The sequence below is a fragment of the Ascaphus truei genome, chromosome 8, assembly GCF_040206685.1.
Source record: "Ascaphus truei isolate aAscTru1 chromosome 8, aAscTru1.hap1, whole genome shotgun sequence".
NCBI classification, from domain to species: Eukaryota; Metazoa; Chordata; class Amphibia; order Anura; family Ascaphidae; genus Ascaphus; species Ascaphus truei.
This window is the reverse complement of record NC_134490.1, coordinates 27,188,570-27,212,671: the sequence shown is the minus strand read 5'-3', so window position 1 is coordinate 27,212,671 and position 24,102 is coordinate 27,188,570. Positions and strand designations below refer to the sequence as shown.

Below are 24,102 nucleotides of genomic sequence, written 5' to 3'. Positions count from 1 at the left end.
ACACGCAAATATGGTATTTCAGTCTCCCAGTTGCAAAATGTGGACAAGACTGGTGCAAGAAACAGCACCAGATTTAATCAAAGGAATCCCATTGAAGGCACTATGATTTTGGTGTAGATTGTTGCCCCAGTTTTGCAGTTATGAGACTTTGATGAATGACCTGCAAATGTGTCTGGTTCTCTCCATGCAGGTATCACTCCGACGCACGAATATCACTGCATTTATTTATCTAAAAAAAATTCAATCCTGCTTATCTACTCCGTTCAGTTACTTAAATCCACTCTGTGAGCCTCCAGTTGAGCAGGTTAAAAAACGATATCGCCCACATTTTGAAACCAACTGAATGTAATTGTTTTCTATTAACAAATTGAGAAGGTAATTAATTCCCTATCAACTGAAATGGCAGTTCTGGAAAGTTTTGAGTCAAAAAGGTGAAGTGAGAACAGTGATATGTTTAATAGGTTACATGTGGCTGATAAAAATATATGTTTTCCTATCATATAAAAAAAACTTTTTTTTTTTTTTTATTGTAAACTAATTTTGGATTGGATTTACAATCTTCATTTCATGTATGTTTGGTAATAAAACAGTTTGGTAGCCTTCAAAGCCCCAGTTAAATTGTTAGCTTTACTCTGTCTTTTGTGTGCAAAGAAGTGATGGTGTAAACTGCAAACATAGTGTAGCTTGAATACAGTGTTCCCGTCAAAATGATACTTATTCCCTCCCCCCCTAACTTTAAAAACAAAAAATGTGGACTGCTGCTCTAAAGTTACAATTTTACTGCATCCTGTTAAATGTAAATATAATTCTTTTTTCTTCTGGCCTTCTTATTTGAAGCAAATCTGTTGCATACGTTTGTCTGTTTGACTAACGATGGCTTGATAATTACCATACAAACCATGGACAAAACAAAGCATCTCGCCTCTAGTTTTCAGTTCTGACACCAAAAGACATTAAACATTGTTTTAAAAAAAAAAAAAAGGTTTTGTTTACCATGGAGAAGTCATGTTTAAAATTAGTTGTCTGATTTAAACTGTCAATTAGCTCCATTTAACCTATTACACATGGCACTATTGTCAGCCCTACAAGGGGGCGGCCCCTTTAATAGGAAGAAATATCAGGATAGTTACATTAGAAGACGGCATTAGTCTCATTTCTTTATCTTTAGAAACGATAACAAGTGGGTTATACGTAATTGATTATGTTCATGTTCCTTAGGAAACATCAAGTAAATTCTATTCCCATTCTGCTCTGTTCAATGAGATTGTAACCGGCACAGCAATGTCATGGTTTTGTTGCTACAAGAAACCTCCACAATCTCCAAACAGATTTCCTGCTTGTAAATGAGTCCTGACTCACTGAAGGATTAGCAGCGCCGGAGCGTATCCATACAAAACAGGGGGTTTCCCTGGTAACTGGGAGGGTTCTGGTTAATTGGTTTCCTTGTCCTCAGGAATGACTGGGATCCCCCAGACAAGAAGGTCGACACAAGAAAATATCGTGCCGAGCCAAAAAGCATTCATGATTATCAACCGGGAAAGTCTTCCGCACTTGCCAATGAAAAGATGGTAATGTATTTGAACGCATGCAGATCACTGAATACCATTTGCTACTTTACTTTAACGTACACCATGCTGTCACTCACAATGTGTTCGGTTGTCGTGAGTGCTGCAAAACCAAGGGGCGGGGGGGAAATGACAGCTACTGTATGTGCGGTAGTGCACTGATGCTGTGTATGCAGCGACTGTAGTCATATCTACTGACATAAGCATGTTTCCCTTGGCGTTCATCAAAGCCATACACAGGAGTAGCTTGCAGCATAACGCTGCACGAGGCAAGGTTGTTCGTCTAGTCTTAAACCCATAGCCCTGATTGAGCAAGGTATTCAGATCTACATGCAAACAACGGTCATATACTGGTTGCTTGTTGTAAAATTGTATCATTGGAAATGTTGACAACTAGTTACCTGTAAATGCAGGGAATTTTTGCTCTAAGAATCAATTTGCTCTTGTGATGTTGTATATTTGTTTTATGTTTCATGTTGGTTCTATTTCTAACTGTAGTAAACTCCTTTTTTTAACATTTGTTTATTGCAGTTGGCATTACTGCTTTTTGTTGTTGTTGCATTTATCTATGACGTGCTGGTGGGATCTGCAGTAAATGCTTAATTAGAAAAGGGTTGATCTGTGTCCAGTTTATGTATTGAGCTTCTAACCATTAACCCTTTTTCTGCCTGGCAGCCTTGCCAAGAATTGCAAAGCGATGTGTTTCAGGCGCACCCGGCAGTGAAAGGGTTAACATGCCGCTCACCCCCATGATAATTGTTCTGTTGTCTTGTGATACAGTTTTAATGGTTGCTCTGGCGCTATTTGTGTACTAAGAAATATTTTTTAATAACCAGCATAAGAAACCTGTCTGCATTTTGCTCGTCACCTGTGCCAGTTTCCTTTGAATCTTCTTCTTGATTTATTCAAAAGCTTAACCCATAGATTCTCCTCCTTCTTAGGTTTGCCTTGTCTTGTAGCAGTTGTATTTTCCTTGTAATATATCATGAATAGGAAAACTGCTCAAACATTTGCTACTGTACACTTTATTTTCTGTGTGCCAAGACTTTGAAATATATTCACGGGCATCCAAATCTATTCAACAGATGTAAAAAGCCTTTCCATATATTTAAATACAAATACTTGCTATATTATTATGTAGCCTGTTCTATTTTGAATGTCTGTAATGGAGGAAGTGAAAAACATTGTGGCTTTTACCGGTAACATTCTGTAAACCAGAGATAAGACGAGAATATACTTTTGATTGACCTTTTGTTTCAATTAATTAGCTGTGGATATCACTTTAAACAAAATATCTATTTACTTGATTTATAGAAATCATCCATAAAATAGGGAAACAACCGTATTTAAAGACCACTAGTAGACATTTATCTAATGGTCTTTTAAATGCCTGTATTACATGATATGGTGTAATGTCATTTTATTTCATCAATGACTCTTGAAGTTTCATGTTGTGGTTCTAGGAATGGAATTTAAGGAATTCAGAGCTTTATTCTTTTGGGAACATTTGTATGCCGTGTTGAGTCCAATACATTATGAACCATTTAGTAATCAAAAGAAAACAGGTAGGGGTATCCACAGTAACAGGAGTAACAAACGCCCTACAAACTGATGGGTGCCGGGTTCAAAAGGAGTAAGATATCAAAATGCCAAAAGGGTGGCCTTTATTGATTGTTCTTTCTGGCCATTTGGGGGACTTCTTAGTTATACACTGAGGGTATAAATTACGCGATTAGCCAGTGGCAGATTTACAATGTTGCCGACCATAGGCACTTATCTTTTTGCCACCCGGCCCGCCTCCTCCTTCAGCGGCGCCCGCCTCCTCCTTCGGCGACGCCCGCCTCCTCCTTTAGTGGCGCCCTCCTCCTTCTGTAGCGTCGCGGAGTGAAATTATGTGACGCCGCACTTCTATGATAATGCAAAGCCACGTGACTTCACATTGTCATGGCAACGCGTAACTATGGGACATCACAGCATCATTTGATGCTGCGATGCTACAGGAGGAGGAAGGCGGCGCTGAGAAGGTAGGAGATATTTGCAGAGGCCCCACGCTCTCCCTCGGCAATCAGTGGTGAAGAGAGCGGGCCTCTGTATATGGGGAAAAAAACAGAAAATGTTCTGCCCAAAACTGTAGCCACCCTAGGCCCGGGCCTAATGGGAAATCCACCACTGGGATTAGTGTCTTCTGTGTAATGTCACCTGACCAAGATCCCTCTGGGACCAACATGTTGAGCATGATTATATTTGTTTAGTACATGTTGTTTTTTTAGCTTTTTTTTGCTGTCAGGTTTTCAGGATATCCCAGCTTCAGCACAGGTGGTCTTCGACTGAGCCTCTCATTGAGCCACCTGTGCTGAAGCAGGGATATCCTGAAAACCCGACCCGCTTGAGGAGTGGAGTTGAGTATCACTGTCATACTACTGGATCACTCTGTTTAGCATTTCCCTTTCATCCAATTGAGAATATGTGATATGTTGTCAAATGGTGCAGGTAACAACTGTAGGTGGCACTACTGGTTTAATTATGTACGTCTGGCATATACTGGTACAGTATGTCCTGTTGTGTATGTGTAGTTGATCTATACATATGTTCTGACATTAGTTATAAACTGACATACACATCATTTGTGTTTTCCTTGAAAATTCACATTTAAGTAACTTGGAATCATTAACCAAGGGTTATGTAGAGTAGATGGGGAGTATTGATTGCGGTATGCTCCAAAATGGCTGCATTTTAATAATTAAAGGTAGCTAATTTGAGGCATACCACAAAGTAATTTAAAGGGGGGGGGGGGGTTAAAGATGAATCTGCACTTGCAATGTACTGTGGATAATCTGCAAATAGAGTCAAATAGTGTGGTCTTGCAAATTACAAAATGTACATTTCCAGGCCCTTGTTGCATCCTAGATGAAATTACTTCAACTTTAGCTGTAAAGCGGTAACTCAACTTATCGTTGGTCAACAGTTAAAGCTATTGATACCATAACAGCAACCTGGCCTTCTGGGTCCTCCAATAGGAAACCACAATGTCACCTCCCGATAATTTTGCAGCTTTCTATTGGCTGCAGGAGTGACGCTAACCCCACAGACCATATTATGACCCCTAGGAAAGGTGTTCTTGTTTAGTACGAGAACCGTGAATATCTATGGAATCTGGAACTCTGTGGAGGTCAGATAGCCACAGATCAGCTCTGCAGGGAAAATCTAAGCTAAAGGTGCTACAATTAAGGATGGGCTGGTTCCCGGGTTCGAAATTCGAATTTCGACGTTTGTTTGGAAGTTGAACTTTCAAATCCATGCAAAAGTTGGATCAAAACTTGAGAGAGACCCTTCCTTGGGATTTTTTTTTTTGTTGTTTCTTTTGTTTTTTGTTTTTTTTTAAGAAACTCGCTACCCTTTATAAAGAAAAAAAAACAAGCAAACTTTTTGAAAAAGTTAAAAGTTTGGAAAGTTTCCAAAAATGGCTAATTTTCAGGTTTTTTTTCCCATAATGAAACAAAAATAATCTTAAACCAAAACCAATCGAGTTCCAGCAAAACCACAAACATTACATTTTTACAATAGAAAACTGCAATTTGCATCACTGCAATATTTACATATCTTCAAATGGCCTTCTTACATTTGGTCGACTGCTAAAATAATGAACAAAAAAAACTTGATAAAATAAAAATCCAATGCTTTTCCTTCAAATCATGTCAAAGTCAATAGCGCTTCACTTTCTTAACCATAACTTTAATGGCCATCAAATCAGGTTAGCGTGTAATAAAGGAAAACTTTCTTCTACGCTCAAGCTTTATCCCGTACTGTCTCCCTTAACTCCTTTTGTGTGGCTTTTCGACACGTGCTGTATGCTGTCACTTTATTCATCATGTACTGTTGATGTCTAATTGAAGTGTCTTTTGTACAGTTCTGTCTATTATATCATCTAACTGTCTTGCTGTGTTGGAAACTGTGGTTCTTGCATATCCATGTTCTGTTAAAGATGCAGCATTAAGTATAACCATTCAGTACATCTGCTCTCTCCTTCTACATAGTTTCCGGTTCTGGCAGTAGCATCCACACTTGGAAAATCTGCATCTCTAACAGTCCTTTTTTTCCCCTCTGTGTTCTCTTCATCATCAATTCCGTCTTCTTCCTTCCATTCTGCTGTCATGAACTCTGTAGACTCGGGATAAAAGTCCAGAAGAGATAGATTTAAAGAATGAACCTTGGTATAAATTCTTTTCGGAATTGGAATTTGGGAAACCGGTAAGTGGGATAGATATGTTAAAAGCTACTTTGTGCATTGTTACAACTGCAGATAAGACACATCCTGTTTCATTTAGAGCATTGGAAAGACAAAGAATCATTTGACTTGTGAGTTTAATCGTCCTTAACAAAAGGAGCCATAGTCATACTTGAGAAATGTAATCGGATTTGCTGGAATGAGCATTTAAATCAAGGCGATCCATTATTATTCTTAACATTTATTTTAATATAAAGTCAAGTGCTTTGGTAATATAATGTAACATCAATGTTAACAAATTAATGCACACTCCTGTTGTAAGTAGGATGATCCCTAGTAGTATAAAATGATTGTAATCCAGTAGTGTTAATAGTACAGTAGGTTCCCATTGGCTTAGGACTTTTCTCCCCAAAACATGTTTGTCATACAAACCCTATATTTGTGATCATATCAATTACCAGCCCTGATTGTTCTCGCTGTTCAAATATCCCTGGCACATTTCTTCAGCTTGCATTTTGCTTCCTATTAGTAAATCCTCTTCTCCCTAACAACTCCATGTAGCTTTGTGAATAATTCCACAGCATTGTACATATAAACATCGGGTGCACATTGCATTACCATCAGCTCCTACTGTGTCTTTTCTCCCCTTTTCATAAAGTATTCTTATCTTCCCCTGGAATTATTATTATGTTATCCCCAAAAATACATACGTTAGACTTGCCCGAACAAGTGGGGTTTATTGGCTTGGACGTCTTCTTCTTAGGCCGATATTAAGTACTGTATAGTGAAAATAATATTTGCAGCCTATTAAATAGGGGGCAGAGTGAATAGCCTCAATGTCTCTTACTCTGTTTCTATAATAATAATAATAATAAGAAGATGTATTTTATATGTAGTGCTGACAGTGTACACAGCACTGTACATAGAATGTTTGCAAACACAACTAGACCCTACCCACAAGAGCTTACAATCTAATTTTGATTCCTGAGGCACTGGGATATAACGGGACTTGTCCAATGACACAAAGAGAGCTGACACTTGGATTCAAACTGCGTTCACCCAATTCAAAGGCAGCGTTCTTGCACCTTAAAGCAACAATTTCTGCTTCTCCATTACAACTGCAGCTTCTACTCTCTTGAAGCTTGTCTCCTGGATCTATGTACCACTTTCCATGCCTGAGATACTGAGCCCCCCAAAAACTGGATCTAGGTGATTAAAATAAAACTTCTGCCAATCATTGCCATAGAAAACTAGAGAGGCCAAACAATAAGAAAAGGGTCTAAAATCCCTTTATCACAACCCCTGCTTCTCCTCTCTGTGAGTTTTTCATCAAATTGCGATTGTGCCGATCGGGGCACTGTGGTACGCAATCACCCTTTGACTTCAACAGTAGTTTCTGTGGGGTAGTGCTCCGATCTGCACGATCACCGTTTGATGCATAAACCGCTCCATCTTCTCTCGCTTCCTAACTCTGTCTCTCTGTCCCTTATGCAATAGAGCAGGGGTGAGCAAACTTTTTAGGCCGAGCCCCCCTTTTCATCCATGAAATTTCTCGGCCCCCCCCCCCCTGCCTGATGTAATCAAAATCACATGACGTCGGCGCACGTGAGCTGGTTCAGCCAATGAGGGCGAAGCAGCTTTGTGACGCGTCCGCCACGCGTCTACAATCTCCTGCAGCCAAGTTCACAAATCGCTTGGGCTGCAGGCGTGCGCGCAGGCAGTATACTAGTATTGGATCACTGTTTATTTTATTGTTTGCTGGCATCTGGTAATATGTTTTTTTCTGGTGCACAAAGGCAATCCATTTCAGGGGCATTCATCCACCTATTTGCTACATCCCTTCCCTCTCCCGCCCCCCCTCTTTTTTTCCCCTCCCTTTTTTCCTTCTCCCATTTGCTTTCCCCAGTGTCATCCACTCCTACCTACCAGTTTTATGTATTATTTATTTATTCCTGTTTTAAATGTTGCCCAGGGATCAGGGACCCCCATAACCAAACTCAAGGGGGATACTGATGAATCTCCCCTGCTGATCCCCCTAAACCCCCTGACCCAAAGAATAACCCTCAGCCCCCCACCCTCTCTCTCTGACCTCACCCCAGTGTCTCTCTCACCTCCCCCAGTGTCTCTCTCTCACCTTCCCCCAGTGCCTCTCTCTCTCACCTTCCCCCAGTGTCTCTCTCCCCCTCCCCCCAATATGTCTCCCACCTCTCCATGTCTCTCTTTTTCTCCCCCTCCACCCAATATGTATCCCACCTCTCCGTGTCGCTCTTTCTCTGCCCCTCCCCCCATATATGTCTCCCACCTCACAATGTCTCTGTTTCTCTCTGCCTCCCCCCAATATGTCTCCCACCTCTCCATGTCTCTCTCTCCCCCTCCCCCCAATATGTCTCCCACCTCTCCATGTCCCTCTCCCCCTCCCCCCAATATGTCTCCCACCTCTCCAAGTCTCTCTCCCCCTCCCCCCAATATGTCTCCCACCTCTCCATGTCTCTCTTTCTCTCCCCCTCCCCCCAATATGTCTCTTACCTCTCCATGTCTCTCTCTCTCTCCCCCTCCCCCCAATATGTCTCCCACCTCTCCATATCTCTCTCTCCCCCTCCCCCCAATATGTCTCACACCTCCATGTCTCTCTCTCCTCCTCCCCCCAATATGTCACCCACCTCTCCATGTCTCTCTCTCCCCCCACCCCCCAATATGTCTCTCCCCTCTCCATGTCTCTCTCTCCCCCTCCCTCCAAATGTCTCCTACCTCTCCATGTCTCTCTCTCCCCCCCCCCCCCCATGTCTCCCACCTCTCCATGTCTCTCTTGTCACACACACACTTACTTTCACCTGGAGTCCCCCACGTGCGTGCGGCTGAAAACTGGGACAGGAGGAGGGGCTGTCTGTGTGCAGGGAAGGAAAGCCCCACCCCCGCTGCAGGCAGACATCACACAGAAGCAGCCTCAGCACGGAGCTTCTGGCCGCCCGTGCACAGCTTTGCCCGCCCATAGGTTTCCCCGCACGCTGCCCGCGCCCCCCCTAAATAATCTTGCGCCCCCCAGTTTGCGCACCGCTGCAATAGAGTGAGAATCAGAGTAATGCAGCGTTACACTGCATCAACTTCAATTCTCTGTGTGTTCCCCGGCTTCTCACTATGGTAAACAGGGAGGTCCCACTCTTTTCTACGGTATCTCTCTCCTTATCTCTCACTTGCTCTGAATCTCTATTACTGTCTCCTTGTGGTACCTTTGCCTTCTTCTATACACAGGTAATCTTTTCACATGTTCTCGCTGACCTGTCTTCCCTTTTCTCGCTCGTCTTGTTGTCTCACTTTCTTTTTCTTTCTGTCACTCTCTGCCATTCTCCCTGCCTGGGTGAATAAAGGGAATTTACCCCTAATATAATAAGGTGCATCCTACCTTAAGCATAGCACATATCTTTCAGGCGTCCATGCCGTAGTCACTAAATGCATGAATCTTTTCAGTGCCCCGGGAGGGCCACCGGATCTCCGGCCTTTGTGGTCATGTGATCTTTTTAGCAGCGATCACATGACCAACCAGTGTTGGGCTGATGGACATTGAAGCAGTGGGAGCTCCACTTGGCCAACCACTTTGGAGCCATCTCCCGGCTCTGTCCCTAGAAAACCAGGATTTTCCCATTATGTAAATAACTAATGATAAACCGCTCACCAATATATTAGTATTTAAAACAACCGGTGCAAAGGAATGGTAATGACAGAAACAGACAGACAAGGAGACAAAGATAGTCTCCCAGAGATCCCTATTAACTGCACAACAAGGCTGCTAAATTTAATAGGGGTACAATACTCCCTGACAGATAGTCAAATAAGCTAACTGGGGTACAAAGAAGTAACCGCTCCCAGCACTGTGGGAGGACAGTTACCAATAAAAGCCTAATACAGGCCAAAATAATAACGTTTTATTTATACAAGAAACAACGACGCATACTCAAATGACATCAAAACAATTAAAACGACAGGGTGATAGGTAACACCAGAGGGGAATAAGGTGGACAATCCAAAGGGTAGTTTATCTAATATTCCCCAATGGTGGTAGCTAAATCTAGGTGTGGGGTTGGATAAGGAGGTATCTATCTATGGCAGGATGAACAGGTATATGGAATTTATCAAATACCTGTATGCCTAATAAACTCTGGGACACCAGTGTATTATGTACCCTTACAATATATATCCTTAGGTAGAACCTCCTCTCAATAGTAATGGCACGGGTGTGTGGCTATGGTAAATATCAGCATAGTCACAGAGATACAGTAGTAGTGGTAAATGAATAATGATAGAATACAGATGACACAGCAGAGTAGGTGATCTGACAACCAATCTCCAAGTATAGCCTATGTGTCAGAATGGCCAAAATTAACCGTGGTGCAAGTGTAATTGCTCAATGTCTACTCACAGTTATGTATACGCATGCTGTATACCGGCTGCAGTGTCTGCCACTAGTCAAAACACACCCGCCCCCCCAGTACACCAGAACGGTCTCACCCGTGACCTCCGACATCAACCCGATTACGTCATCCCGACGTACGTTTCGCGTTCGGGGCTGGCGCTTTCTCAAGGCTGTTACTTCTTTGTACCCCATTTAGCTTATTTGACTATCTGTCAGGGATTATTGTACCCCTATTAAATTTAGCAGCCTTGTTGTGCAGTTAATAGAGATCTCTGGGAGACTATCTTTGTCTCCTGGTACCAGGTACAGTATAAGGGCACTGAGAACGTTAATGACTTACAGGAGTACCATGTGCAAATGTTTTGTGTTCTAATTTAGTGTGTTAAGAAAAGATCACCATTTTGCTCATTGATATAACGCAGGGCTTCGCAAACTTTATCTTAGCACAGCAAATGTTAAAGTGAATGACACTTTATCAGCTCCGTTTATTAACACATTAAAAAAATAATATACTATATAATAACATATCTGTCATCATAACTCTGTGCCCAGGACATACTTGAAAACGATAGGTAGCGCTCAATATATTAGTTCCTGGTAAAACCTTTTATAAATAAATATAAAAATATATATATATACAACATGTCACAGATGAACCTTCAGTCCTGATTTGTTTCATTGTGGTAAATAGGTGTATAGGACCCAGATAAGAGTGACCTGAAATTAATTTGATGAGGCTCAGGGGATTAACAACAAATTATCATGGATCAACGGTGGTCCGGGAACCACAGTTTAAGATCCCTTGCGATCATGGAAGCACTTCTTGTAATGGAAGTTATGCTCCCTCTTCCCTATTAGTAATATATTAGGTCAGCTGCCCCCATTATATTTATAAATCCTGTTATCTGATAAAACCGCTGCTGGTTTCGCACTTTGGGAAATTGCATTTAGTAAGTTTGTGACTAAGTATTTGCAGCGACTGCATTATCTGCTTGGAAGGAACATGGAAATGTTATGAAATGCTAGCAACAGCTGCAACCACTGTTTTTTTGAAAGACCCAGATGTTAAATAATGTAGTGAGCCAAGCAGTTTGACACTAAATGACTTCTAGTTCGGTTTTCCAAATGTGCCTTAGTTTATTCATATAAACCAGAGTGGAGCTAGTTCATTTCATTGTAAAACCATCAACTACCAAGTCGTAAATATTGTACGTGGCCTACTGACCGAGTGCAGGAAACCGGTTCCATGCCGGGCACCAAAAGGTCACATTCTGTCCGATAACTTGTGGAACACATTTCTTACACTTGACATGTTATGTCAGCCAGAAAGGGTTAGGGCAGCTACATTTACCTGGATTTTATTGACACATAAATAGGGAGCCGAAGGAGAACATCCCGTTATACCATACTGCTGCGACACACTTTATTCGAGCAAATACCCAGTATGTACCTGGCAGATACCTGGAATGCGCCGCTCCTCACCTCTGACAAGCCCCGTTGCATTTGCCTTCCCAGCCTGGGTTTATGCCTGGCTGATGGGCGGCTGATCTGTTAAATGATAATGATTAGGATTTATTAGGCTACAATGCTTCGCGTGTCTACCAGATGGCATAAATTCATGAATTGTAATGCAGTATATATATATATACTGTGCAGTATTGCAGCCAGCGGGAATAAAATGCTTCAATCCCTGCCTGGAAAATAACTCAATGCACTCGGGCAGAAAACAGTCACAAACCTCAATACACCCGGGTATACCCGAATTCGTGGGACTAGCCGAGCTCGAATAAAGTGTGTCGCCAGTGTATATGTTCTCTCTATTGCTTGATATAACCAGTTACTGGATGCATTTTAAAGCCAGTTGATTCGCTTGTAGACCAGGGGTGGGCAATTCCAGTTTTCAAGGGCCACCAACTGGTCAGGTTTTAGGATATCCCTGCTTCCGCACAGGTGGCTCAATCTTGAGCCACCTGTGCTGAAGCAGGGATATCCTGAAAACCTAATCTGCTGGTGGCCCTTGAGGACTGGAATTGCTCATTCTTGCTGTAGACAGAGCTAACAATATGTGCCACTTAATAATAATAATACTAATATGTTTTATATAGCGCTGGCAATGTACACAGCTTTGTAAAGAATTTTCCAGTCACAATGCGTGCTTGTCCATAAGAGCTTACAATCTAATTTTGGTGACTGAAGTACAGCTAATATATGCCCATATTTACTAAGCAGTCCGAAATCATGAGTCACTGTATGGATAATTAAAATTAAATGGGGGATGTAAGGTGTTTTATGGCTTAGCTCTGCTTAGTAATTATGACCCTAATGAGCTAATTCTGTGTACACCGAATCAGCTTTTTCCGTGACCCCCTTTTTGGGTCAGATGGAAGGGATATTTTCTGCCAACAAAATGTCCAGAGGGGCTGCTTCGGCGTATATAGAATTAAGTACCTAAGAGTCTTGCCCCAGGTCACTAGCCATGCTGATACTGTGTTTGCCTCTTTTAAATGCAGAATTCATACCACTAAGCTAGTGCACTCCGTCAGCCCATTAGCCCATGTTAACACTAGCCAATCAATACTACCAAAAGGCCCTAGCATGTTAGCGAGCTCAATTTATATTTCAATCAGACTTCTTAATAATCAATCTTAACAACAATTCTTAGGATATACTGCATACTCAAAATGCCTTGTTAACACGAGGTTCACTATAACAACTCTTGTAGGCAAACAGTACAGCAGAAACTGGAATTTAAATTCAAATCAAATATTTCCTGAAGCATCTGCATCTTTTTTTTTTTTTATCTAATTGGTTTCTCAGTTGGGTGTTTAATTTCAAGATGGAACGGAGAAGGAGATACAAAGTGTATTTCACTTGTTTATTTCAGTAGTGAGAGAACTTTGCTATTACAAACCAAATGTGTCTGTTGACTGGTCTAATTTTGTGCTTCTCAATAAAGTAACATCACCAATACGACATCGAACAAAATGTCACAGGGTTTCGATGGAAATGAAGACACATTTTTGTTATTTTTATATTCCAGCAATGATATGGTAACCTTTACTTTAAAAAAAAAAATGCTAAGGAAGCTAGTAGCCTACCTGCGTTTATCTAACGTTATTGCACTATGAATGCATCTACAAATATGCTAATTTTAATTATTACACGAGTAAACCTTTGTTCTCATTGTCCTGCATTGCCAACATGGAAATTCAGCCATTTGTAAATGTGGTATGTATTTGTGGTCTTGTAGAAAACTATATTTAACAGAGAACATTGTCTACTCTTCCCTGTGATTATGGAAAATATACAAGCAATTATTATCTCCGCTATGTATTTATTTCTTGTTTAGCCTGCTCAAATACTGGTACCCATGCATATCAATGAAAAAATACATAGAGGTCTCTCTTCTAACGAGGGCAGAGAACCCAGGTCTTTGCATGACTGCTTGGCCTATCCATATTATTTGGTACATGCTCTAGCTTTATTTCCCTTTTATAATTTCCCCCATGGTGTCAATGCAGACCCCTTTTTTTTGTGTATTACTTCTAAATCCATATTCCTTGTGATGTCTCTCTCTCTCTCTCTCTCTCACTCACTCACTCTCTTTCTCACTCTCTCTCTTCATTTCCGCACTTCCTCTTCCGCTTTCCATCAGCCTCCAAAAAAGATTTGGGATTATACTCCAGGGGATTGCTCTATCCTTAAAATAGAGGATAGGAAGGTAATGACGCTTTCTTAATTATGTTAAGCAGTAACTGATTCCATTTCTAACCATACGTGTGCGTGTGTGCGTGTGTGCACGCGTGTGTGTGTGTGTGTAGTTAGTTGGATTTATTGAGACTCAACTCAACAGCCTAATATTTTTATAGCCTTGTTAGATGCTGAACTGTTAAACCAAGAGGGTAACATATACAATGGCCATTATACCACGTGTTACAGTTCACATGACATTAGATTTTGAGTTGAGTTGGAGTTCTGGTTACAGGGGAAATACAAGAAGGAGAATTTAGGATGGGAAGGAGGAGGATGATGGTGGATTGTCTCTTAGGATTAGGTAGACAGCATTAGCCTGTCGTCGTGAGTTCAAATTCACAAAAACTTGGGGGAAAAGACAATGATCAAATAGGGTCTGAGGTTATACAGCATATAGGAAAATTGGCAGAATAGATGGGCCGAATGGTTCTTATTTGCCATCAAATTCTATGTGTTAAAAATGTAACATACTACATAACTTTATAATCCCAATTACTCATAACCATTGTAGGTTACCTGTTGGATACTTTTGCATTCATGGGAATCCGGTTACTTGTCTTTTTGTATCTTTTATAGTTGTTTCTGAATACAGAGAGGGTGTGGTTGGGACAAGGTGGGTGGGAGAGAAACTTCTCTAGAGCTGGGTTGCTTAATTCCAGTCCCCAAGTCCCCCCCCAAAAGGTTAGGTTTTCAAGATATCCCTGCTTCAGCACAGGCGGTGCAGTATGTGACTGATCCATCTGTGCTGAAGCTGGGATATCCAGAAAACCTGATCTGTTGGGGGGTCAGGGGGAGGGGGACTTGAGGACTGGAGTTGAGCACCCCCCGCTCTAGAGTATAAATGTTTCACACACCATAATGCAAATAGTACTGGGTGAGGAGGACAGATCTACTTCAGAGGTTATCTAGGGTGGAGTGCGACATTCTTAGTTAGGGAGACAGAGACAAAGAAGGGTGGGTCGCCGTGTTGGTCCTTTCTTCCATGTAGTAACAAAGGAGGGAGAGGGAGTAGGCGGTATGATGCCTTTAGTTGGACAAACAAGTAGTTAATACGTTACAAGCTTTCGATCCTCTCTGGGTCAGGGTCACCCGACGAAGGACCCTGAGAGGTTTGAAAGCTTGTAACATACAGTATCAACTACTTGTTGGTCCAATAAAGGTATCATAGCACCTACTCCCTCTCCCTCCTTTGTTACTACAGTACTTTGTTAGGGAGAGAGGTACGTGAGGTTATTTACTTTAGGAAGCAGGAAAAGGTTAATATGGGTCCTCTGATTGCCCAGTAGGAGTTGGCATTTGGGTTTGGAGAAGAGGATCATTAGGAAAAGCAATAAGTAAGGTTAATTATGTTGAATAAAACTAGGAGCGTTACTTGTGAGAACTTTTGTGAGGGGAAAATGAAAATATTAAGCATGGAGCAGAAATTTGAGAAGCAAGATCATTTGCACTGTTGTGAGAAGGTAGGTGTGTGGTTCTTTGGGTAAAATGATCAAACAAAATGGGGAATTATACAGTAGGTAACCTTTGGGGGGGGTGTCAGCCTCTGCTCCAGGAAAGGAAGACTAGAAGGCCTCACTTTGATATCGGAGGGTGGGCGGTATTTGTAGAGAAATGAATGAGATGCCAGAAAAAAGGGTAAGTAGTAGTTACGTCTCTTACTTCAGCAGGGAAGAGTGATGGCCTATTAAGGTAAAGAAAGCATGAGCACAAGGGTTTCTTTAGGTTTGTTGTAGCGGAAGCTTAGTGAAGTGAGATGGAGAAGTGATATGCAGGCAGCATGGCTTGAGGGGTGGAATATTGATGTAGTGTCTCTAGTCTTGCATTAACCTGACTTTCAAAGAAAACGCTGGAGACATTATTTACTGACCATGAAATTCAAGTTAAAGGGTTGGGAGACAGCTGAATACCAACAGCTAACTCTGTGTCATCGTGAAATTGTAATCAAGACCTAGTTTTCAAACCTTGATCCTAGTGTATTCTGGTTCTTAATAGTCCTACCCTTCCATGGAAAATGGAGACTTGGAGTAAGTTGGCAATACTGGAGTTGTCAACTACATGTGTGTTAAGTGATTATCCGCAACTTTAACTTTTAGTTCATCAGATGTTCGTGAAGAGCATTCATTGATTCAGCAGCTAGACTAAGTGAGAAAATCATCGGTGTCTAGACCAGGGGTGGCCAACTCCAGTCCTCATGACCCCCCCAATAGGTCAGGGTTTAAGGATTACCCCTGCTTCAGCACAGGTGGCTCAGTCAGAGCCACTGAGTGAGCCACTGAGTGAGCCATATGTGCTGAAGCAGAGGTATCCTTAAAACCTGACCTGTTGGGGGTCTTAAGGACTGGAATTGAGCACCACTGGTCTAGAGCATAGTTTATATATTGGAATTAACCCTGTCCTATGCATTTAATGTTGTCTTTACTATGACATACTCTTTAGTTATTAACATTCCTCATCCTAACTCAAGTCCTTTATTGTCCTATTCTTCTTCTTTAACCAGACTGAGCTAGAGAATGACCTCTATCAGTACGAGACTGAGTTAGATGCAGATTTAGAAAAAATGGAGAAGTGTTATAAGGCTCCTGATGAAAGGGTATGGAAGATGTTTCATGTCGTCAATTTGCTTGTAAAATCTGTTTTTGATGTATTTTTATAGGCGTCAGAATGAACCAACGCTTAAGTTATAACATAACTAACCGTAGCTGCTGCCTGGCTTGCTGGTTTGCTTTGAGTGATACCATGCGTGTAGATCATTTGTAGTATTTTCCTTTAACTGCAGTGACTTAATGTTTTAAGTATTAGTAGAAGCCGACTTATCCTAGGGTAACATGGCTCTGCATGTGTAAATTGGGAGGATTAACATTCCTAGCGGTGTGACACCATCAGCCCGTGTCTCGGCATTGAGGGAGTTATTCATTACATGTTGATAGTGCTGATCTGGGCACCATAGCCTGGGAACTACCATTGAAGTCAATGGGAGTTTCCGTTCGATAGTTCCCCGATCAGTTTAATGAGTAACCCCCTTAGACACTTAAAGGTGCAGTTCTCACTTAGGACCAGAGGGTAATAGCAAAGGTGTGATAGCAGTGGTATATTTAATGGGGTTATTTATGCCTTTAGGGAAAATTGAACAAATATTTTAATAATTTGTGTCATGGAAATATTTGTAAGTTGTTGTAATTGGAAATGAGACAATTTAGTTTCCTTCTTAACTGGATGTTAAAAGCACACTACCTTTGGACAGGCCATCCACACATTCCTGTAGGCTCATCCTAAACATCCCTGGATCTTTCCAAGTAGGAGAGTCCCTGAAGATCCGTGGGAAAAACCCCAACATGGCAGATGGAATCTAATGAAAGCTTTAATTCCAGCCTAATGATGTCACTGCTCCCACTGGGGAGACAGCTAATAAACAGTGCGGATGAGACGAACGGCGGATTGTGGGAGAAAAAATAGTAACCATAGTGGCAGATTCATCTTTCGCTGATCTGTCATTAACCCGTGCCGGCACCTGATGAATCTGCCCCACAGGGTCTCCCCGATACACTGGCAATCCTTTCTACTAAAATAGTTTTAAGGCGATACATTTTGAGACATTGGGGCCTTTGTACTAAGATTTTATTTAAGACTTTATACAGTACATATGACGCATAAATACATTTTTGACAGATTCCTCATGTTTTATACCTGATTGATGCAATTTAAATTAAAACAGAATTATTAGTGCGATATTATTTATAATAAAATGAAACGTCCATGCTGCGTCAAATACATTTTTGGTTGATTCATAGCAACTTAATTCTGTGCTAACACTATTCAGAGTCTTTTTATAGTTTAAATGGCAGATAATTTTGACGCACTTCTAACCTCTTGAGGGCCAAAAAGGCTCTGGCAGCAGAGTGCCACAGGCGTCCCTGATGATGCAAACGGAAGACGGGGACTCCTATTCGTCCGTTCCTGCTCTGGCCAGATCTCCCCTAGAAAAACAAGCTGAAAACCCATGACTACCCCCTGGAGTGCCAGACTCCATGAGATGTTGGCTACGTCATAGATAACCGAAAGGATTCACTGATTTTGTGGCACACAAATATTATTGTTTAGTAAATACCTTTTACATCTGTACTTCAAGCACCGTCAATTTCTGTGCGCCAAAACAAATGTAAAAATAATACGTCATTTGTGCAGATGGAGACATTTTAAGGTTAATATATAGGCGTTCACAAGCGCTATTGAAATGGAGTTTGCCATGCGTCAACTTTGCTGTTTGCAACGCTTAGTACACAGGCCCCAAGTCTTTCGTTTTAACTTGATTTTGAGCGACATTGAATCTTTAAGTGCGATCACTTTCTTCTAGTTGGCATTGTCAGGGAAGGGGAACGCAAAACTATTATGCTTTCACTATGGTGAAATAAATTATTACTCTCATTAATCTCGTAAGTAGATGTTCGATAAGAGAACAGGATGCAGACATGTCAACTCTCGCTCTTTTTCTGAGTTTCACTGATGAAGTCCAAGAATTGTGTGCTTGCCCTGCCCTCCATGGTAATAGGATAACAGTCTTTTAATGATGGTGCAGAACAGGGCCGGAGTGATGGCGGTGTCATCGGTACAACTGCACCGAGTCCCACGCTTACAGATGCGCCCCGCACTCTTCCCCACAACATTTAAACTGATTGCCGAGGGAGAGCGTGGGGCCTCTGTAAGTGCCTCTTACCTTCTCTCTGGAGCCGACATCTCCTCCTGCAATCCTGTGACAACGCATTGCCATGACGCCGCAACGTCACATGGTGACACATTGCCATGACCACGCAACATAGCAGGAGGAGATGCAACTCTGGAGAGGGTAAGAGGCCCCAGCCAAAAGCCCATTGCACCGAGCCCCAGCCGTCCATCATGCTCAGCATCTTTTTGACAGGATCCCCCTGCACTGTTACCTAGGTATCCGAACAAAGCATGAGGAGTGAGTGGCACACATCTGTTGTGAAGGTTCAATCAGCAGTGCTGGCCATGTCTCATTGAATGCTCAATAAATTGTCTGAGAGAGGACTTCCACCACGAGATGTGTGTGACTGTATTCTTCTCCTTTGTTGAGTCTTACTGATTTTTTTATCATCAACGGTCCTATACATATCAGTGGATAAAAGTCAGCCCTTTTCCATTAAAGTCCCGTTTTCTGGGTTATAACCCCTAAATCTCCCTGATTTTTGTACTTGGAGGTTGACATCTCAGAGGAAATGGGAGAGCTATGGAAGACATAAGGACAGTCAAACCCACCGTAGCCCTTTCGCCACTGGATCACGACCACATGATCGCTTGGGGTACCAATCACGTGGTCACACCGCCCCTTAGTGATACAGGAAGAAGGGGAGGCTCCTCTTCTATTCCAAGCACGTTCTAAATGTGATGTCCATGGAGAAAATAACCAATACTCACATGACGTTTAGGGAACATCATAAGGGCACCCACATGGTTACATTTCAAGTTACAAAGTTACAAAAATTTCCATGATAAATCTTCAAGAATGATATAAAAATGCATATACTTATCTAATTATTTTTGTATTTTTTGTATTGTTTTTTTTTGTAAATGGCATAAATTATCTAGTCCCAGATCCACACGGCTTTGTTAAGTCGCTTAACATGAGGTTAACCTAACTTTAGATCACTTTGACACTAGCGGTGTATCGTCAAAGGATATTACCATAACGTCGAGTCCCATACAGAGCATTGACTATAACGGGCGTCAGTGATTTGAGATGCAAATGGGGCGTTCTCATGACATTGCATATCCACGTAAGTCTGTTAAAGTTAACGCAGGGACGTGACATTAGTTAGGTCATAACTAACCTTGGCATTGCTCGCATCCAGACACTGAAATCGGAATAATTTAACTAAAACAATATTATTTCCGTCTTCTCTCCTCTTCTTTCTCTGCTGTGGTTAAAGACCTGTTTCAGGGTGTGGATCAGAGTAACGCCGAAACATACTGTACTTTAGATCACCTTATTCGAAGATAACGCATTTCAAGCTACAATAACATGATGTTGCCACGTATGCTAATGAGATGTAGTGTAGAACAGTCGTAGTTTTTGCATATAGATAGCTTTCAGGATACCACATTAACTAACCATATTAACTAACATTGCACTATAATTCCTAACTTAACGGTGCTTTGTGGATCTGGGCCTTAGTTTGAGCCTCTTAAGCCTATCCCTGTTATTAATTAACTTTGGTTCTACATGAGACGGTTCTGTTAATCACGAACCTGCATCCTATACAGCTAGTTGTACAGTAGAATCTCTACTGAACATTTTACCCTGAAACTTGTGCTTGTTGTATCTCACTATGCTGGAGGGCTTTGGCTGATTATCAAAATGCTTCTCTAACCAAAACAATGGGCTATTTTTTCACAATTACCAAAGATCCACTGTACATAAGTGTACGTGTACTGTACGGATCTGTTATCTTTTTTAAAATGTATATTTTAAAATGTCTGTTTTTAAGCCCTTTCTCTTCCAGAGGTTGAAATGTTTTGCAATGTGTTGCTGCCATTGCAATGGAATTGCAAATCAATGGATCAAACCCAAATCAATCTGATTTCTCACTAGGCTACGGTGAATTATTGCAGCCTAATGAATAAGACCCTAACTCTCAAAGTGTTTGCTTTTTTTTAATATATATATATATATATATATATATATATATATATATATATATATATATATATATATATATATATATATATATGCAATACGATACCGCATCAAGATGAAATATCAGAGGCTGCACTCCAAATGGAATCAAAATATTGTATTGAATCAACAAGACATCATTCCAACGTTTCGGTCCACAAACGGGACCTTGATAAAGGTCCCGTTTGTGGACCGAAACGTTGGAATGATGTCTTGTTGATTCAATACAATATTTTGATTACCATTTGGAGTGTTGCCTCTGATATTTCATCTTGATGCGGTATCGTATTGCCTAAATTATTTTATAGGATTTGCACCCAGTATTTTGTTGATTCAGACGGAGTGCTTCTGGTTCTTTCAAACTGATATATATATATACCCTTTCAGTTCTGGTTGCAGTTCTTTCCACAACTGAAAGGGTTAACAGATATTTTAACCCTATCTGTGCCAAGCCCAATACCAAATATCACTACATTTACAATTTGCAGAGCTTATATTTGGGTCTTGTGCTGCATCAAAACCAAATTTGCTAAGATCATGGTGAGTTATAAAGCAGATTTTCAGATATTGCGGAGGCGGCCACCTTAAGTGCTACCTCAAAACATTATTTTCCATCAATATCTCTTAGAAATAGAAATGACTATTTTACAATATGCGGTTTCTGTTACGGAAGCAAGTGGTCATGGGATGTGTAGAATATGATCAGGGTGGAAAAATGAACATATAAAGACGATTAATACAAAGTAAAACTGGATTACATGACAGTGCCTCGTTAACATGAATAAAGCCTTCCATTGCTTAAAGAGGCTATGTTATTGCATGAATTTGTTTTACGTCAATGTTATAAAACATTTATTTGCCCATTTACCTAAATTCATGAATGAAGAGAGGTATACTGCATTCTTTTCTACTCCGCTCAATACGATTAAAGAATTTAATGCAAACCAATATTATTTTTCTCCAGGTGCCATCCCCTTATTCTTACAAATAAAACATTAGTCTCCTGGAGTTTTTTTTTTTTTTTTAATTTTTTTATTTTTATTTTTAAGTAGGAGAAATTCCCTGTTCCGTGGAATAGAAGTATATGGCAGACAGAATTAGATAAAGCTTTAATTAAAGAGATACAGTGACACGTTAATTTTTTTTGATAAGTACATCTTCAGATTTCTGGGAGGGTGGGGAGGAGGGTTGAGTCGTACTTGCAATTGGCCACTCTTTCACTTGGTGTGTTTATCGCAACCTTGCTTTTGGGCGGAATTTGCACCTTTCAAGGAAAAAACCTTGGAAGAAAACAATTACAGACTTGCTTCTCTGGAACCAGCTGGTTATCTGTGTGTCTGTGTGTGTGCTTCTGGCTTTAGTCGCTGTGACTCATTGACAGACAAAAAGACAGTCGGTTCAAAAGACCCACCGCATTGGCTGACCTGAAATTTGTCTCTCCCAAGACGGAACAGAGATTTGTATGAGTGTACATTATGCTGTACAGTACTATCTGCTGCTTTTAAACAGGAGCTCGCAGACTAGAAAATATGTTATGTACATGATCGCATCTGTGTTATTCCTGTTCTAGTGTCTCTGTACAGCTCTTTGAATCAATTACGTCTTTGTTTGGATTTTTGCAGAACGCAGCTGTAAGTCGTCCGGAGGAGTTCTCACCCTAGTAAGTTTTGGTCATGCTTTTTATGTCGGCTTTCAGCGTAAGCCTGAGGGTAGCTGTACGCGTTCTGTCATGTGCATTATGCCTTGTTCGCTATTCGGGCAGTGAAGGGGTTATATTTAGCATGTTTAAATCTGTTTCTGATTCTTAAACGCATTCATATCTGTTGCTTCATTTACAACCGTGAGTGCTTTTGGTGGGATTTTTCCTTTGATAATGCCGCAGTGGTTTTCAACCACCTTAGGTGTGAAAACCCCCTTTTATCGCCTATATCCTTGTTTTTATGGAATTCTGCTTCTTGAGATTGCCTGTAAAACTGAATCTCTGACTGGCCGTTTTGACTTCTTTACTTCACTGCAATTTGTTTATCTACATTATTATTTATTACTGTGCAATGAAAATCAACACATACAAATAATAGTTATAAAACGCAAAAATACATTGTGTTTTTTTTTGATTTTTTATTATTACAAACCAAAAGAGCAGGTTGTAGAAAAGTAATTTGTCAGATGGTTAGAATAAGGTTTCCGTGATACTTTGCAGTGCAGCGTTTTCACATGTGCTTCGTGTTAATATATTCATGACCTTTTAAATTCCACAAGATCTGATCTGACGTTTATTCTGACTTATGAGACTACAAAAATGTAATTGACTGTATCCCATATATTAATGCATAATTAAATACTTTTTTTGGCTAAAGTAGAGATGTTCGCTTTGTGAACGCTCCTAAACGGTTTCTAGCAGCTCTGACATTTTGTGCTAAATGTTTAAGAAATTGAATTTTTTTTGTGCAATTTTACAAGTGTTAGACAAATCTGCCACTTTTCAAAGGGACATCCCATGAAGAAGGCAAAATATAGGTAAATACATTTTAAACAACAAATCAATGTAGTTTTCTTAGAACCTACCTTTTAACTTTGAAGGTTAAAATGTTATTTATGTGTTACTTTAGTAGAGTCATTGTGACACCATTGATAGCTTAAGTACAAAGGAAAGCAGACAGTACAAATATTTTGAAAGCACAGATTGTTAAAACACCTTACTGTAACTGCCAATGGATCAACATACTGAGCAATGTGTGCACTTTAACCCTACTGCACATTCAATGACGCCCATACAAACATTAACACTTCCGATGCAGACAAACAATGGCATGCACAGATTTGCTCACATGTACAAATATATACACACCCACATATAATAATAATAATAATAATAGCATGTTCTTGTATAGCGCTGCTAGTTTTACGTAGCGCTTTACTGAGACATTTTGCAGGTACAAGTCCCTGCCCCATGGAGCTTACAATCTATGTTTTTGGTGCCTGAGGCACAGGGAGATAAAGTGACTTGCCCAAGGTCACAAGGAGCCAACACTGGGAATTGAACCAGGTTCCCCTGCCACTCCCTCTCTAAAATATGCTAATGTACTGTTTGTATACTTCTGACATTCGGAGTGTGTGCTCACTTGCTTACATGAGTGCTATGCCCCTGGCTCCTGTTGTTTTGTCCTAGATAGGACTTGCTTTTTAACCGGTCACTCCGTCACGCTGCAATCATGGAGCGCTCACACGACTGCGGCGTCACCGATTACCCAAACGGAAGAGTCCTCCTCTCCCGTTCCTCTGCCGGCTGGATCACTTTCAGGGTCTCCAGAGGAGGTCAGAACGTGATCTCCCATAGAGAACAAGATGAACACCTATGACATAACCACTATGTCACGGAGCCAGGGGGGAGTGCCAGACCCCATGACATGGTGGCTATGCCGTAGGCGTAGGGCACTCAGAGGGTTTAGCTACAGCACAATGC

General features: G+C 41.0%; 1 protein-coding gene across 50 annotated transcripts in view; it reads left to right on the top strand.

Annotated features, from left to right (window-relative positions):
• The window catches only part of SORBS1 (sorbin and SH3 domain containing 1), a 296,558-nt gene that overhangs the window by 228,186 nt on the left and 44,270 nt on the right, over positions 1-24,102 (top strand). For 44 of the 50 annotated variants that reach the window (XM_075610940.1, XM_075610957.1, XM_075610946.1 and 41 more), the window contains 5 exons: positions 1,454-1,568; positions 5,730-5,813; positions 13,854-13,919; positions 16,449-16,541; positions 22,262-22,299. In XM_075610940.1, the coding sequence (XP_075467055.1) occupies positions 1,454-1,568; positions 5,730-5,813; positions 13,854-13,919; positions 16,449-16,541; positions 22,262-22,299 (396 nt within the window). The remainder of the gene's footprint in view (positions 1-1,453; positions 1,569-5,729; positions 5,814-13,853; positions 13,920-16,448; positions 16,542-22,261; positions 22,300-24,102) is intronic. The other 6 variants (XM_075610942.1, XM_075610964.1, XM_075610945.1 and 3 more) reach the window with 5 other exon arrangements.